The sequence below is a fragment of the Sapajus apella genome, unplaced genomic scaffold (assembly GCF_009761245.1).
Source record: "Sapajus apella isolate SASKATOON/1434 unplaced genomic scaffold, GSC_monkey_1.0 scaffold86, whole genome shotgun sequence".
Classification (NCBI taxonomy): Eukaryota; Metazoa; Chordata; class Mammalia; order Primates; family Cebidae; genus Sapajus; species Sapajus apella.
Genome location: NW_022437026.1, coordinates 7,020,479 through 7,036,827, shown reverse-complemented (window position 1 = coordinate 7,036,827; position 16,349 = coordinate 7,020,479). Strand labels below are relative to the sequence as shown.

Sequence of the window (16,349 nt, the reverse complement as noted above, 5' to 3'; positions counted from 1 at the left end):
ATGGCAAGGGGACGGGGACAATGTGTGCAAGTTGAAGGATGGAGAGGATGGTGAAGGGGTGACCCAGCTGCAATGCGGGCATGAGCTGTATATTGACAAATGGCTGGATGAGATTCAGATAGATGGTTCAGGCTCAACATACATAGTCCTGGAATCCAGAGAGAAGAACGTAGACTAAGGGGCCATTGAACATGTAGGCAGGGGGTGTTGGCACGCTTCCTCTGCCCCCTTCTTCTTTAGTGCTTGAATGCCATTGTCCTTCAAAAATCAGCTCGGATGACTCCTCTGGCAGCTAGCACTTCTCATCACAGGCCCACAGCTTTTTCAGCTGTGTCATTCTTAAGACCCTGATCGCTTTATGCCATGTATTGTGGTTGTTTACAATCTCTTCTCACAGGCTGTAAACCGCTTGAGAAGCAAAATCCACATGAAGTTCACCCAATCTCCCCGACAATGCCTAGAATGGTGTTTCTTACACTGCAGATACCTTCATTGGCGCTGGTGCTTTTGCAGGATTAACAATTCACTCAAACATACTCAAATAACAAGAGATTTGTTTTAAGAAAGCAAGAGGCAAGCTCCTGCGTATAGGAAATGAAATACAGGCAGGCCTCTTGGGAACTGGAGCTGGAGATGCTGTCAGAAACTGTGGTCTTCCCTCATTTTGGGTGCTGCGTGGTCTCTCCCTTCCCTGATCCTCTTTGTGTCTTTTAGTTGCAATTTTCAAAAGAGGGAGTCTGACTGTTCCATCAGCAGGCCCTGGATCAGACATTCAGCCCTGGTATAAGAAAACCTGGCTGTAGGTTTGTGCTGGTGGGGGTATCAGGTTCTTTCCAGAGCATGCTGAGAAAGGCATGCTGGTCCTTCAAAGGGCCATGGGTGGGGCAGGCAAACTGATGGATGTGTAGGTGTGGCAGGGATTCGACAATTATTTGCTAAGCAAAGGAAGAATGAATGCATACTACTTTAGAGGGATGATTCTATCAGCTGCATGCAGGATGGGTTGGAAGGCTGGAAGTCTGGAGTCAGGTAGAACTGTTAGGATAGTGTTATATAACCTCAGAATGAGGTGATTAGGGCCCAAATGAGGCAAATGGTGCCGGGGACAGAAAGAAAGAAATGTAGGGAAAAAGTGAGAGTGCTGATGAAGGTGAAAGAAGAAAGAATGTACACATAGGCAAGATGAGGCTGGTCAAAAAGTCCTACACGTCCCTCCCTGTTTATTTTCTTCATCCTTCCATCCTTACTTCACTTCTCCAGGTCATCAGTGTTTACCCTCTTCTCATAACTTAGAAGTGGAGAAAGGAGCGCGCGCGCGTGTGTGTGTGTGTGTGTGTGCGCGCGCGCGCATGCGTGTGTGTGTGTTTAATGTATCGATTGGCTCTCGAGGATGTGGAGTGTTTTCAGCAGTTTCAACTAGAAGCAAGAAAAAGAGGCTAAATCCATTAAAGAGAGCTTCTAAATGTAAAATATATTAGTTTATCTTCAGTCTCCACTGGTGAGCCCAAAGGGTATAGAATGCACTCTTTGAAAATAATAGAGTTTTTGTTGTTGCTGTTCTTTTTAAGCCACCATGTTCCTGGAAAACTGGAAGAGGCTACAGATGCGACTGGGCTACTTTTGGGACCTGACTGGCATAGAGGAAGAAGAAGTGAGTCCTCTCACGTATTTCTGTGGGCTTTGGCTCTACTTTGACCTTGGAAGTGGACTCCCTTGAGTCAGATACCCATGTTTGTCTGCTGTCGCTGGCCGGGTCTCACAGTGGCTGCCTGTGTAGCTTGGCTCCATGGGCTGGGCCATGGTTGACATGCACTGAGGCCAAGAGTTCAAGTGCCCCCTCTTCCCTTGAGCCGGAGGGCATTGAGCCTGATGTTTGGGCAGATGTCCCAGTGCCCGCCTCTGGGGAAAGAGGAGGCAGAAGATGCAAGAACAAGAGGCAAGAGGTAATCTTGAGATCATAAAGCTGGAGAATCAGGTATATGTGAGAATGCCCTGAGATCCTCCTGAGGGTCAAAGGAGAGGCAGGGGTGTCAGGTGCTGGTTGCCTTTGATGTCTGTGAAAGAGGGAAGAACCACTAATCCTCTGTGGTATAAGCCTGTGCACTTTGTATGAAACTGGTGTTGGGAGGCGTGAGCTAAGGGAAAAGGGTGGGTTCTTCTAGAGCAGTGTTCTGGACAGATGATCTTTAAATAATGCAAATACATCAGCCTTCCCTCATGGCTCTTCTGAGGACTAGCCCCCCATTCTCGATGCTGGTGAGCTGATGATGGGTTGTATGTCGTGTTTGCTCCCGTGATCTCTTCCCACTATAACTCCCGCTCCTCCAGACAGCAACCCTACTGCCACTCAGCCCTCCTTCCGTCTTCTTTCACTTCCAAGCTCAGCAAACCCCTCTGTTCTGACCATTAAAACCTTCAAGGTCTCCTGATACCGTGTGCCACCATGGATGGCAGAGACTCTCAATAGTGAGGACATCGTGGGTGAGGGGGCTGAGAGCTGTGTCTAGAAGGACCAGGAGGCACTTTCAGTTGCCTGCGTACCCACTTGCAAGGTCTGGCCACAGCAGTAAGGTGGCTATGTGGAACACAAGCCTCCTCCTTACTCTCCTACAGTGATTGCCTTGGACTCAGGACCTCGGACCTTGTGACTCTGAAACTTTATGAGAAAAAACAAAATTCCTAATTTAGTCTCTTCCCAGCCTGTGTGTCCCCATGTCTGTGGAATGTTACCATTTCTTCTCCTTAATGCCGTAAATAGTCTACTTGCCTTTGAGCAGGTGGGCCGAGGGATGGCAGGAGCCACAGGGCAGCTGCGTGGAATGGAATCTACCCGTGCAGGTTGTGCTGACTGAGAGTGCTGGAAGGGGAGACGCAGTGATGTAGCCTTTCTCCACCTCCCATGGGTCCTCACTCAACTGCACCCCATCCTGCTCCACCCCACTGCATTACCATATATTGGGTACACACACCCACTCTACTCCAGTCCTAGGGATTGAGCCTATACCCTGAGACTAATACTATCATGAACTCTGTGGTGAGAGAGAGAATATACATACGTATTCTGCCTTCGGAGAGGATTCAAATTATTTAGGAAGATAAGCAACAGAGAATAATAAAGACAGTTGCATTTCTTGCAGGAAAATGGCCAAACTGGTCCTTCCAATAGGAAGAACTATTGAAGTTTGAATGTGGGTGATCTAGTAGGGACATCTTTGTATTATCGGTCCCATTTGATTTAGCTGAAATATGCCCCATATATATGAGAGAGGCAGAGAGGGAGGTTGGGGGAGGTGGGTAGGGTACAGTGCCTTCTCCCCTAATGCTGGGGGCTAGAATGTTTCCAAAAAAGAGATGATGCATCCTGGCATCCAAGTCTGTGTGGGGCCAGAGACAAGCTAAGTGTGTCTGCTGAGTAGAGTCCAGGAAGCCCTCACGTCTCTCTGTCAGAGAGCAAGTGTAAACACACACTCTCCATCAGAAAAGCATCAGTTATAACTCAATACCCTTGAAATCTCTGTAACAAGCCCCTGGCAGGAGTGAGATTATAATCCGTTTTTCTTTCTGTAGCCAGGTTTCCTGTTTATCTGTTTAACCCAATGAGCCATGGTAACTTCCTGGGAGGTACACGATTTGAGGAGCTCATGTGCTGGCTGAGAGGCGCCTGGCCAAGACTGGGTTTACCCAGGGCCTGAGGAGACATTCCGGATGAGAGCGCTGTGTGAGGTTGCTGCAGGGCTGGTTGGTTCTGTAGCGTGATTGGCGTGCCCCACATGTGCACAGGCCAGCCTCAGCTTTTCCTTTAATGCATTTCTAGTTTGGATTAGCACACATACAGTTCAGTTCAGTTCTCTATATGGCCATTAAGCATCTACTACATACTAGGTTTTTGTATGGAATATGGAACTGTCTCAGGCATAGTGTCTGATCTCCAAGGAGCTGCATTCAGCAGGGTGCTCTTTGGTCTATAAATATTTAGAATAGAATGGAGAGTGTGTGAGAGAAATTGCTCTGGCTAATGTAGAGAGGAAATGCTTAAAAAAATCAGGGTTTTGAAGACCGGTTGGCTTTTAATGGGCAGCAAAGGGAAGAAGGGGCGCCCACAAGAAAGAAACAGCAGCAGAAGCCTTGACCTTGGAAAGTGAGGGGTGTAGATAGGCAACAACAAGATATCTTGAAAGCCAAGTTGGCTGCAGGGGACAGGACTCAGTATGCAGTGGTGACAAGGAAAAAGTATAGTTTGGGGGCCAGGTCAGGGAGAGTCCTGATTGCTAATCTGTGTCTCTCAGGCCATGGGAAAGCAGGAAGGTCAGGATAGCAAGGGATGAATGACTTGAACAAGGGTCCTAGGACTTACATGAAGTGTTTAACTTACATTCAAATGAGGGGTGAGTAGAAGGCAGATGTTACTTGGGCATTGGAGGGAGGGAGGCAGGGATCCTTTAAAGTCATGATTAGAAGTTTTTTCTATTTTACCCAGACACCTCCCAGCATCAGGAATACTTGCAAGTCTAGCTGTCTATAACCTTAAGACATCATTCTTCCCCACGGTATTTGCTAGGAAACACTTGCTTCCCAGGGGAAAGGAGGGTGCCAACTGACATACACCAAAGCTTGTGCACCCTCCAGTACTCCCACTTGGGTGCCTCCAGCAGGTGGGACACCCCAAGAGTGCCTCCAGCAGGTGGGACACCCCAAGAGGGGTAGAACAAGCAGTGGGGCCTGCATCCAGCTAGGAAACCAGAGAGAAGCCAGAAGAAGACTGGAGACTGCTTTCTTATGAGGGTAGGGAAGGAAGGCAGCAAGCAAGCCCAAGAGCCCACCCCCTGGGCAGGTGCAGGCCTGCCTCTGGGTGTACCTGTGGACACCACCATGGGACTTATTGAAGGACTCATCTGATCCTGTTTGTCTTTGTTGCAGGGAGATCTGCTAGACCTCCAGAGTTTCATCCTTTAAAATGGGATAATCTTCAACTCAGTGGGCCTCTCTTGCCCTTTACCTTCTGTCGCATCAGGGATATTCCGGGCCTTTTAGACAGTGTGGCCTTATCTGAACACAGATATCCTGCCCACCCATCTCTCTCCCAGCTCTCGTGTATCACATCAGAGCTTAGATATCCTCAGTGACATCTTTCTGCTTTCATAGGAAACCAAATCCTCTGCCTATCTTTCCATCCTCGGCTCGTGTCATTCTCCTCCTTGTTTAGACCTTCTGGCTACCTAGGCCTTCGTTCTGTCTCGAGCCCATTCCAGTCTTTGCCCTGGCTGTTCCTGCTGCATAGAATGCTTTTCCCCCAGACTCTGCGACACCTGTCTTTTCTCGGCTTTTGTGTCTCAATGAAAACATTGCCATCTTCAGATTGGCCTTCCCCAGCTCCCCAATCTGAAGCAGCCATCCTGCTTCATTTCTTCTGCTGTTCTTACCCTCATCTGCCAGTTTCTCATTTGTGTGCTGGTTTACTCACTATAATTTTCCTCTACTTGGAGATAAGTTCCGGGGAATGAGGGATCTTGTGTCTAGGACCGGCACTATAGTCTCAGTGCCTGGAAAGAACTCAGAGCATAGCAGGTGCTTCATGACTCTTGGTTGAAGCCATTTGTTGGATGTATGTCTGGACTTTCCTCTTTAGGTGAGACAAGTGTGGTCCTGAGCAGGCTTGGGTTCTTCCTCCCAGCTGGCTCCTGGGTAGACTGACCAAATGGAAACAGTTCCCGGAGTCTCGGTGGGAGAGGTGGTGGTCTGTGATGACTTGGCATCAGATTACCCATCCAGTGCTGTTGTGTTTGGGGGACATCAGGAATAAGGCTGATCTGCCCATGGCTGTGTGTGTCAAAGCAGCGCTCACAGGGGCTGTACTCTGCCCTGGCCAGGAGCTCAGTTGTTCACTTTTGAGGGATTCTATAATCTCAGCCCACCTGCTTGGCTGCAAACAGGGAGGTCCTTGTGAGGCCTGCTTCAGTTGAGTGTAGTGCATCTTGTCTCTGCTTTGAGTTTCGGACTCCTGTCCGAGTGCTGAGGAAGCTAGGCTTGTTTTAATAAGGTGAGGGTTATGACCAGGTGCAGTGACACACGCCCATGATCCTAGCACTTTGGGAGTTCGAGACCAGCCTGGCCAACATGCTGAAACCCTGTCTTTACTAAAAATACAGAAAAATCAGCTGGGCATGGTGGCATGTGCCTGTAGTCCCAGCTACTCCGGAGGCTGAGGCAGGAGAATCCTTTGAGCTCGGGAGGTAGAGGTTGTAGTGAGCTGAGATCATGCCACTGCATTCCAGCCTGGGTGACAGAGTGAGACTCTATCTCAAAAAAAAAAAGATATGGGGGCTCTGCACTGGGACCCAGCATGGGGGGAGGTGAGCCACAGGCACATCTAGAGGCATTCAAGGAAACTCCTCTGTGTACCGCCATGGCGTGTCCTGGAAAGCCAGAGATCATCAGAAACATCCTGCCAGTCAGCTGGAGTGCCTCCCTCTGCCCCTGTGTAGGGTATGAAGTGGGAGAGGCTCCTCTGGCCTGAAGAGATTCAGAGTCTATGTTCTGGAACTCACTGAAAGGTACTGCTACAGTTTTTAATTAAAATCTCCCATTGGAATAATGTAGAAGAAAGGCAACCAAATTTCAGAGGCCGTGGGGGAAAACCTCAAACCATACTTCCCAAAGTATTCCTGCAGGATATTAATTGTTGCAGGCAAAAGTTGCTCTGTGGGAAATGATGGGTTTAGGAAAATTAAGCAAGCATGTTGACAGTAGTACTTTTCAGAGTTTTTAATATGCTCGTTGTGACTCTCAGGAAGTCGATACGTTATAGTGTTTTCCAGTCTTTTAGATCTCGGAATCCTTTTATAGCCGAAATGATCTTGGCACACACCTTAAGAAATGCTGTGTTGGAGAGTGGATGAAGGTGGGAGACAAAATCAAGTGCACTTCACAAGCATTGAGAGATTTCTATGTGTTCTGCGTGGTGCCAAGAATAATACACAATAATACACAATAATAAAACACAGAATAATACAGCACAGGTAGCTGATCCTTATGTTAGGATAAGAAGACTCTCACATGCAGAACAGCTAGAAGAGCTACCATGTGTGGTATAAGCTATAAAGATCTAGGAGTTCAGAGAGGGAGGAGACCCCACCTGGGAGGTATGCTGCAGCAGTTGGAGAAGGGCTCCTGGAAGGGGTGGGAGTGACGTCCCCTTGGAGAATGGGTGACAATTGAAAGCCTTAAAAACACTTGAATGACACCACCTGCTGTTTTAGTTATGCTTGTTAGTCACTTACATGGTCTGTCCTGTCCTACATCATGGCATGTCCTGGGAAAGCCAGAGACAGGTCAGGAGCCTGACCCGTTGACCTTTGGAATCTCTGAGATGTGGACAGCGATAAGGACATGTGTGTTCCCTGAATAGCAGAGCCCAGCGTGAGCCAGTGCCGGACTCCTCGCCCAGCAGTTATCCATGCGGGAGCATGAAGTCCTCACACCTGTAGATGTTTGTTCTTGAGCTGGAAACTGTAAGGAAGAGCTGCCAGTGAGGCCAGGTGTACACAGTTAAATTTTCTTTGAAGTGAGTCATGTATCTTTGTCCCCCGGCATCTGCACTGATTTGACCATGGTCCTCTGGATTAGTTAGGTGCTCTTTCCCATGCCTGATGACTCACAATTCAGGTTTGCATTGCTGAATGGCCCAGCCAGGTCTCTTGAGCATTGGTGTACTTGCCAATGAGTTACTCACTGAGGCTGTACAGGAAACAGGTCCAGGCAAGTGAGTTTTAAGATTCCCTATGGCCACCCTTGACTTTGATGTTTAATGGTCGCCATTTTAGCTCACAGAATAATGGTGCAGGGAAGGAGTTTTGTTGTTGCCCTCACTCCCAGCTGTGGGGCACATCTGTTTCTCCAGCTGGGACTTGGCGTGTTGAAAGTTAAAGTTTGAGGTCTGACGATAGTTGGTGGGATGACCAGGGATGTCCCTGTGCCTCTGGTCAGACTGCTCTGCAAAGCCTGGGGCCTCCCTTTGTATCAATCATCCAGTTAACATTTCCTCTCTCTTTTCTGAACACCGATGCTATCCCCAGGAACGTGCCCAGGTTTGGTTTTCAGTGTGATAACGAATGTTGTGTGTCCCCCTGTCTCTTCCTCACGTTGTGTTCTTGTTAGGATGTGACATCTAGACGCCTTGTGATTGTGTTCATATTCAATAGTGTCCAATCCTAAACGCTGATGTTAATGTACCTGTGTCTGGTTATTACCTGCAGGCCAAGGCCACTCTTCCTTCTGCTTACCAACCACTCTCTGCTCTTTGTTTTAGGAACATTCCAGGCCTGAGTATGAAACCAGAGTTCGAGAGAAAATGCTAAAGGAGAGCCACAAGTCGGCTGTCCAGAAATTGGACACAAACACGACGGAGTGTGACGATGAGGTATGAGATGGCGCTTGCTGGTCATGGTCCTCCTTACTTATTGACATCCTGTTGTCATTTTGTTTGGCACATCTTAGTGAAGAAAGACTGGGCTTGAGAAGGGGTTGATGTGGGGCAGGATAGATAAGAGCATGACATCCCTCATTGTGCGACAGCCAGAGATCATGGGCAAATGGGCTTTCATATGACTTGACCTTTCTTTCCAGGGCAGTGCTGTCTGGTCAAAATGGGAAGGCAGGTTGGAGGAGAAACTGCTTCAGGCCTGGCTCCTACCATCATCTAAATATTATTTAGTATTCACCATCATCTAAATACTCAGTACCCCACCATCCCAGCCACTCGCTGAGGCCAACCCTTCTTGAACGCTTGCTCTATGTTAGACACTGTTCTAAGTGGCATTACATTATCTCACAATAAGTCTGTGAAGCAGGTACTATTGCTAGGTAAATGAAGACTCATGAAAAAATATTAAGTCATTTGCCAGAGGTCACACAGCCAGTAAATTGTAGGTGGATCTGGAATTCCAGTGCAGGTCTATTAGTCTGTGTACCTGACCACTATACCATACAGCCTTCAGCTGCAATGGGAAAACCAAAGGAGACAGCAAGAAGTGGCTCTTTGAAATACCTGTCTCTGTGTGCCACCCTTCTTTGGGGGGGGGGGGGGAGAGAGAGAGAGAGAGAGAGAGAGAGAGAGAGAGTTTATGTCTTTCTTAATCTGGTTCTTGAAAAAAAATCCACTAGATTGAAAATCTGTTGCTTTTAGATGTATCTTGTCTCCATCTTGGATTTGAATTCAAATTTCATTTCATTTTACATTCTTTAAGTTGGAACCATTCATGTTAACATGCAAATTTATGCAAGCATCAAAACAGAAGAATGTGGTGTTTTCGAGCCCAGAATACTGGCATTTTTTTTTTTTTTAAGAAAACAACTTAAACAGAACAGAGAGGGTGGCCCTCTGAGTTATTTTTTTCCTAGATGAAGAGCAAGTCCAAGACCACCAATTATTCAGGGAAATAATGAATTCATTCTTAGGAAAGACTAATCGTCACTGCCACCCTCATCAGAAAGCAAGCATTCTGTGTTCTGTCAGCTTTGGCAATGCCATGCAAACTTCTTTCTCCACCCCATAGCAATATACAATGGATAATTTTATGGAAATCACATGTAACTTTTATTGACCACTGACTCATTTAATTTTAATTCCATAGACGGGAATGCCGAGGAGCTGGAACTGCATACACTGAGGCTGTGGTTCTAATATAAACATTGCTTGGGTATATATGCATGATTGGTCAAATAACTTTCAGGAACCATGAATAATTAAAAAACATCTGAATGCATTATGAATGATGCATATGTTTATGTTGTAGCATTCAACATCTATTTTCATTACAGTGTTGAGAATGCAAAGCTCAAAGCATCTAATGCCTTATGGGCACTGGGGGGAAATGACCTTCTCAGATGAGCAGTGTAAGATACAAATGGCCTAGAATTTGATTGTCAGGATCCTTATTGTGTTCCCTCAGTTCCTTTAACATTGGGAATGCTTCTTTCTTGCCAAATCCAGCCATAGGTGAGAGGTAAGGATGGGTGCTGCTCTTGTTTGCAGGAAGTGTTGTAGTCACTAACCACTGCATAACATCGCTGCCGGGGCCCATTGCATATGGAATATTTAGGAAAGGCATCTTTTCTTCTGGGGAATAGACAGGGGCTAAAGAATCAAATTCTAGTGGGTGGTCTTGGATGTGCTTGTTTCACTCCAGAAGATCACCTTGGTTCTGCCTTCACTGTAACCCTGATGCTGCAGATCCCTACCTTTCCTTACTTTCCTTCCTGCTGAGCAGTAAAAAAAGCTACCATTTACTGAGGCCCAGAGTGGTACAGGAATTTTCTTAAGATCACATAGCTAGTTGTGTAGAAGCTGGTAATCAAACCCAGCTCTGCCTGATCCCCAAGTTTTATTAGCTTTTTTCCTCCTCTTTAATTTTAAAGATACCAAGTCCATTGACTTTTTAAACATCTCTATTGAGATTTAATTTTATACCCTAAAATTCCCCCGTTTGAAGTATACAATTCAGTTGTTTTTAATGCATTCACAGATTTGTGCAATTATCTACACAATTTATGTTTAAAACATTTTTATTATCCCAAAAAGAAATCCTGTACCCAATAATGGCCAAGTTGTGGTTAATAACTGACCTACTTTCTGTCTTATAGATTTGCCTATTCTGGACTTTCATGTAAATTGAATCACAGAATATGCGGTCCTTTGCTTCTTTCACTTAACAACACTTTTTTTTTAGAATTCATCCATGCTGTGGCATATATCAGCACTTCATCCTTTTTTATTGCCAAATAATATTCCATATTTTGGATTTGCCTCATTTTACTTACCCATGCAGTTGATGGACATTTGAGTGGTCTCCACTTTCGCGCTATTATGAATAATGCTGCCATAAACGTTTGTGTACAAATTTGTTTTTGTTTTTTTTGGCTATATGCTTTCATTTCTCTTGGGTATATACCTAGGAGTAGAATTGCTGGGTCATATGGTAACTCTGTGTTTAACCTTTTAGAGAACTGCCATACTATTTTCCAAAGTGGCTGTATTATTTTACATTCCAACCAGCAGTTTTTGAGGTTTCCAGCATCCCCACATCCTCACCAACACTTATTTTCCGCTTTTTGAACTTAACCATCCTAGTGGTGTGACGTGGTATTTCATTGTAGTTTTAACTTGCATTTCCCTAATGACTAATGATGTGATCATCTTTTCATGTGCTTATTGGTCATTTGCATGTCTTCTCTGGAAAAATATCTATTCAAATCCTTTGCCTCTTAAAAATATTGGGTTAATTGGCTTTTGATTGTCAGGTTGTAAGAGTTATTTGTGTATTTGGAATATATGAAGTTCTTTCTATATTTGGGATACATGAAGTTCTTTATCTGCTTAGAATACCAGTCTTATCAAATAATATGATGTAGAAATAGTTTCTTTAAGTCTGTAGATTGTCTTCTCATTTTGTTGATGAGATTATTTGAAGCATAGGTTTTAATTTTGAAATAGGTCAATTTATCTAGTTTTGTCACTTACACTTTTGTGTTGTATCTATGGAACCTTGCCTAATCCAATGTCATTAAGATATTTCTAGTTTTTCTTCTAAGACTTTTATAGTTTTAACACTTACAGTTAGGAGTATGGTCCATTTTGAGTTAATTTTTGTGTATGATTTAAGGAGAGGATTCAAATGTATTTTTCTGCATGTAGATATTCAGTTGTCCCAGCACCATTTGTTGAACAGACTGTTTTCCTCGCTGAATTATCTTGACACCCTCATCAAAAGTCAGTTGATCATAAATGTAAGAGTTTCTTTCTGGACATCAATTCTATTCCATCGATCTCTATGTCTGCTCTTATGTAGTACCACCCTGTCTTGGTTACTGTGCCTGTTTAGTAAGTTTTGAAATTGAGGGCATAAGTCCTCTGACTTTGTACTTTTCTTTCAAAATGGTTTTGACAATTCTGGATGCTTTGCATTTCCATATGAACTTCATGACTAGCTTGTCCATGTCTATAAGGAAACAAGCTGAGATTTTGGTAGGGATTGAGTTGAATCTATAGACTAATTTAGAAAGAAGGACTCAGGGAGAGGAGCATCACACACTGGGGGCAGTTGGGGGGGTAGGGGAGAGACAGTGGGGGGTGGGGAGGGAAGGGGGTGTGGGGAGGGACAACACGGGGAGAAATGCCAGATATCGTGTGCACCTAAAGTAAAATAAATAAATTTAAAAATGTGTTTTTTTTAAATTTTATTTTTGGATTATTCATTGACAGAATATAGAAATATAATTGATTTTTCTATATTTGATCTCATATCCCACAACTTTTCTGAAAATTTTTAATGGATTCCTTAGGATTTTGTATGTATGAGATTGTGTCATCTGAATAGAGATAGTTTTACTTCTTTTTGCCAATCTGGATATATTTTATCCCCACCCCCTCTGCTTACTTCCTAATTGCCCTTATTAGAATCTCCTGTACAATGCTGAATAGCAGTGGTGATAATGGACTTCCTTGCTTTGTTTTTGATCATAGGAGAAAAAAATTTAGTCTTTCACCATTAAGTCACCATGAAGTCTCATGTTAGCTGTAGGCAATTTCTTTCCTTCTTCTTTTTTTTTTGGTTTGTTTTAAGCTCTCTCTCTAAGGTTTCTCTCTAAGGCCATTCTTGTATTGCTATAAATAAATACCTGAGACTGAGTAATTTATTAAAAAGAGAGGTTTAATTGGGTGACGGTTCTATAGGGTTTATAGAAGGCATGGTGGTGGCATCTTCTCAGCTCTAAGGAGACGAAGGGGGAGCAGGCATGTCACTTGGTGAAAGCAGGAGTGGGAAAGAGGAGTGGGTTATGGGGGGAGGTGCCACACACTTTAAAATGACCAGATCTCACAGAACACACTCACCTTTGCCAAGACAGCACCAAGCCATGATGGATCCCCCCGCCCCATGATCCAAACACCAGTCTCCACCTCCAGCATTGAGGATTTCTATTCAACATGACATTTGGGGGGAAACACGTATCCAAACCGTATCAGCTTCCTTGAGAGCAATTCACATCACATCAACCTGATGTTGATCTGAAATGAAATGTTCTGAACTGTAATGAGGTAATAACCATATATTAGGACCCTGGGGTAGGAGTTATGGTACCACCACCATGCAGCTGAGCCTTCTGTGTCTTTTCCACCTCAGCTGTCATGTAGGGAGATTAGATTATACAGCCTCTCCAGTTCTGAGAGTCAGCAGTTTTCTTTGCTGATGTGCAGAGATGATGTTGGTCATCAACTCATCAGTTTGGGGTATTGGACTGTCCCTTATTTATCTGATATGATAGTAACTTGGTTCTTATGCCTTCTCATTGATTTTCAAGGATGTGGGCATAGGAAGGTGTTGACAATGATAAAATTATAAGTAACATTTATGGAGTGCTTATACATAATATGCAAAGCTTTACAGATATTACTTCCTTTAAGTCTCAAAATTGTTATGATCCCCAACTCACGGATGAGAAGGCTGAGGTCTACAGGGGAACATAAGCTGCTCGGTGATGATGCATGGTGGAGTCAGAGTCCGTACCAGGCAGTCTGACTCAAAAGCAATGCTCTCAACTTCTTGCTCCTGTGTCTATTGAACATTTTCCTTCAACGGATCCTCAAACAATCCTACAAAGTCACGTTTGATTCTTCTTTCCTAAAGTAAAGGCAAAAGGACTGTGGTATTCACTGGAAAGGTGGGTGAGAGACAAACGAGGCACCCTACATTAGTGGTTTTGTATAAATTTTAGTGGGGTGAAGCTCTATTTCCACTGAGGACAACAGTGGGTAGAATCAGCTCAGTTTACGGCTAGAGGTTCAGCAGACAGTAGGGAAAATTCAGGAATATAAACACAGATAAATAGCGTATTTTAAAGAAAGAATACTGAATCTGGAATTTTTAATAAAAGAATAGCCTGGATTTTTTTTCCCCTAAATCAGTCTGAATCTTTTCTAGACTGCCTATTCTGGACAGATTTGGAGGTTTTCTTAAGTTTCCCAGCAGGACATCATTTCTCTCTGTTCCTACAAGATGGCAAAGCTCAAAGCTGAGTGCAGATGGCAAGGTGCTAGAGCTGGCAAGCTGAGGAGCAGTGCTGGTCTTTGCCTCTCATCCCTCTAACCTTCCACTCAGTGCTTTCTCTGCCCAGGCCTCCTTTGCTTCCAATAAACTTTGTATTAGTTAGAGTACAGTAAGAAGGCAAAGCTCACGCTACACAGGTCAGCAGCGGGACATTACGAAGAGCTAATTCTGAAGGTGTTAGAAAAAGGGATGCTGAGGCAAGAAAGACAGTGAGGCAGCAGAGGTTAGCATGGCAGGAAGTGGGCACCACCTTGGGGCTGCAAGGACAGCAGTGGAAATGGTCTTACCAGAGCTCAGGAGCCAGGACCACCCAGTGGGAGCTGGAATCCTGGAGGAGATGACATCTGGAGCAGATGGAAAAAGTGGGGGAGAAATACTCTGAATTTCCCTCTTCTGCTTCCCAGGCTCTCATCAGTACCTCCCATTGGCCAGACCTAACCTAAAGTCAGTTGATGAGTTATTCCGGGAAATACAGTTTTTGGTGTCAGTTCCCTGCAGCGTGGAGCAGAGGAAAGGAACAGCAGAATCGATCTGAGAGCCACCGGCAAAGTGCTGGCACGGAATTCCAGGCAATAAGCCGATGTCACTTTAGAACCCACTAGCCACTATCATTTACAAGTGGAGTCCTTGCTATCGGGGAAGAGAAATAAAAATTTAACAGGAAACAAAGGAATGCTCACCACTGACATAATGAATAAATACACCAATAGTCAGCTTGTTAGACCATTCCTGAACTGTTGAGAGTGTTTGTGTGAGTGAGCAGGTGTGTCCGTGGCGTGAGCATGTGTGAGATTGTGTTAGTGTGTGTGTGTGAGTGGGTGTGAGTGGGTGTGTGAGAGTGTGCCAGTGGTGTGAGATTATGTTACAGTGTGTGTGTGTGTGTGAGGGAGACAAAGAGAGGGAGCACGCCTGAGTGATGGTGTCATTGCAGTGACACAGATGGGCTCAGATAACAGAAGGCTTCCAAGAGGAGCAAAAATGTGTTTTTGTGTCAAGATCCAAAGAACATGACCAAGCAGAGCTGGGGGCTGATGGCAAATGTGGGTTAAAGGAGTCTTCTCCTGTGAAACATATCACTGAAAAGGTGTTTAAAACAAACTCCTATTCAACTGGTCCTGGGAGTTTCTTCATGGAACTTGTCACCCATCTATTGAGTTAGCCAGTTCGCAGGCCTGGGCGCTCCCCTCCCTGCCTGTGCCACCTGCGGCGCTGCATTTAATGAATGTTTTATGGGGATCACTGCAGCTAGAAGGGAACAGGAGCCCAGAGGAGGCCTTGGATAGAGGGGTGTTAATTTACCGCTCAGTTCATCACCCTGGGGACAATTATTTCAAAAGAAAACTCAAGTCAAAGCACTGAAACATTTACAACAGACGCCTCTGGCAGGTGCAACAAACACGTGGAATAAATTATGCATAATTGCAGGGCCTCTGCGGAGGCTGGACAACAGCAATGAGAAGCTGAGACATTGTCCAACGGAGTGTGCGGGTGCGTGGAGAAGGAAGGCTCAGCCAGCAGGGAACGAGGGTCCCTCTTGCCTCTCACTCTGCGACAAGGGGGACAGGGTCCTGGCTTTCCATGCATTCCTTGGGTGGTTTATCAGAACATACTTTGAGCAGAGTGAAGTTCCCTCCTGCCCTCTTTTGAGGCACTAAATGACTGAGTAACCATTTGAGGGTCAAAAACATAAAGAATCAAAATAATTATCGCAGCCTCGTCTTAGGATTTCTCACTGGCAAAGGGCAACGCTGGGGCACAGAAAGAGGACTCAGTTTGCCAGAGATTCTTGTATTAAGAGAAGCTGAGATGAGCTATGATCCTGGTTCCATTTCTGAAATCTGTTTATGCCCTGGTGCTTAAGGGCTCTAAGCATTCTTATTACACAGGCATTTCATGGACTCTGGCTATTTTTTTTTTTTTTTTTTTTTTGAGATGGAGTCTCGTTCTGTCGCCTAGGCTAGAGTACAGTGGCGTGATCTTGGCTCACTGCATCCTCCACTTGCAGGTTCTAGCGATTCTCCTGGCTCAGCCTGCTGAATAGCTGGGACTACAGGCGCGCGACACCACACCTGGCTAATTTTTGTATTTTTAGTAGAGACGGGGTTTCTCCATGTTGGTTAGGCTGGTCTCGAACTCCTGACGTCATGACCATCCGCCTTGGCCTCCCAAATGCTGGGATTACAGGCATGAGCCACTGTGCCCCGTGGGACTCTGACTATTAAGGGCTGAGTTAGGACACCTGGGACCTTT

The 16,349-nt window shown here is 45.1% G+C and overlaps 1 protein-coding gene across 2 annotated transcripts in view; it reads left to right on the top strand.

The window, feature by feature from the left end:
- Positions 1–16,349, top strand: part of ANO2 (anoctamin 2) — a 391,299-nt gene that overhangs the window by 215,406 nt on the left and 159,544 nt on the right. The window contains exons 13-15 of one of the 2 annotated variants that reach the window (XM_032254534.1): positions 1,569–1,651; positions 8,073–8,084; positions 8,306–8,416. In XM_032254534.1, the coding sequence (XP_032110425.1) occupies positions 1,569–1,651; positions 8,073–8,084; positions 8,306–8,416 (206 nt within the window). The remainder of the gene's footprint in view (positions 1–1,568; positions 1,652–8,072; positions 8,085–8,305; positions 8,417–16,349) is intronic. The other variant, XM_032254535.1, reaches the window with a different exon arrangement.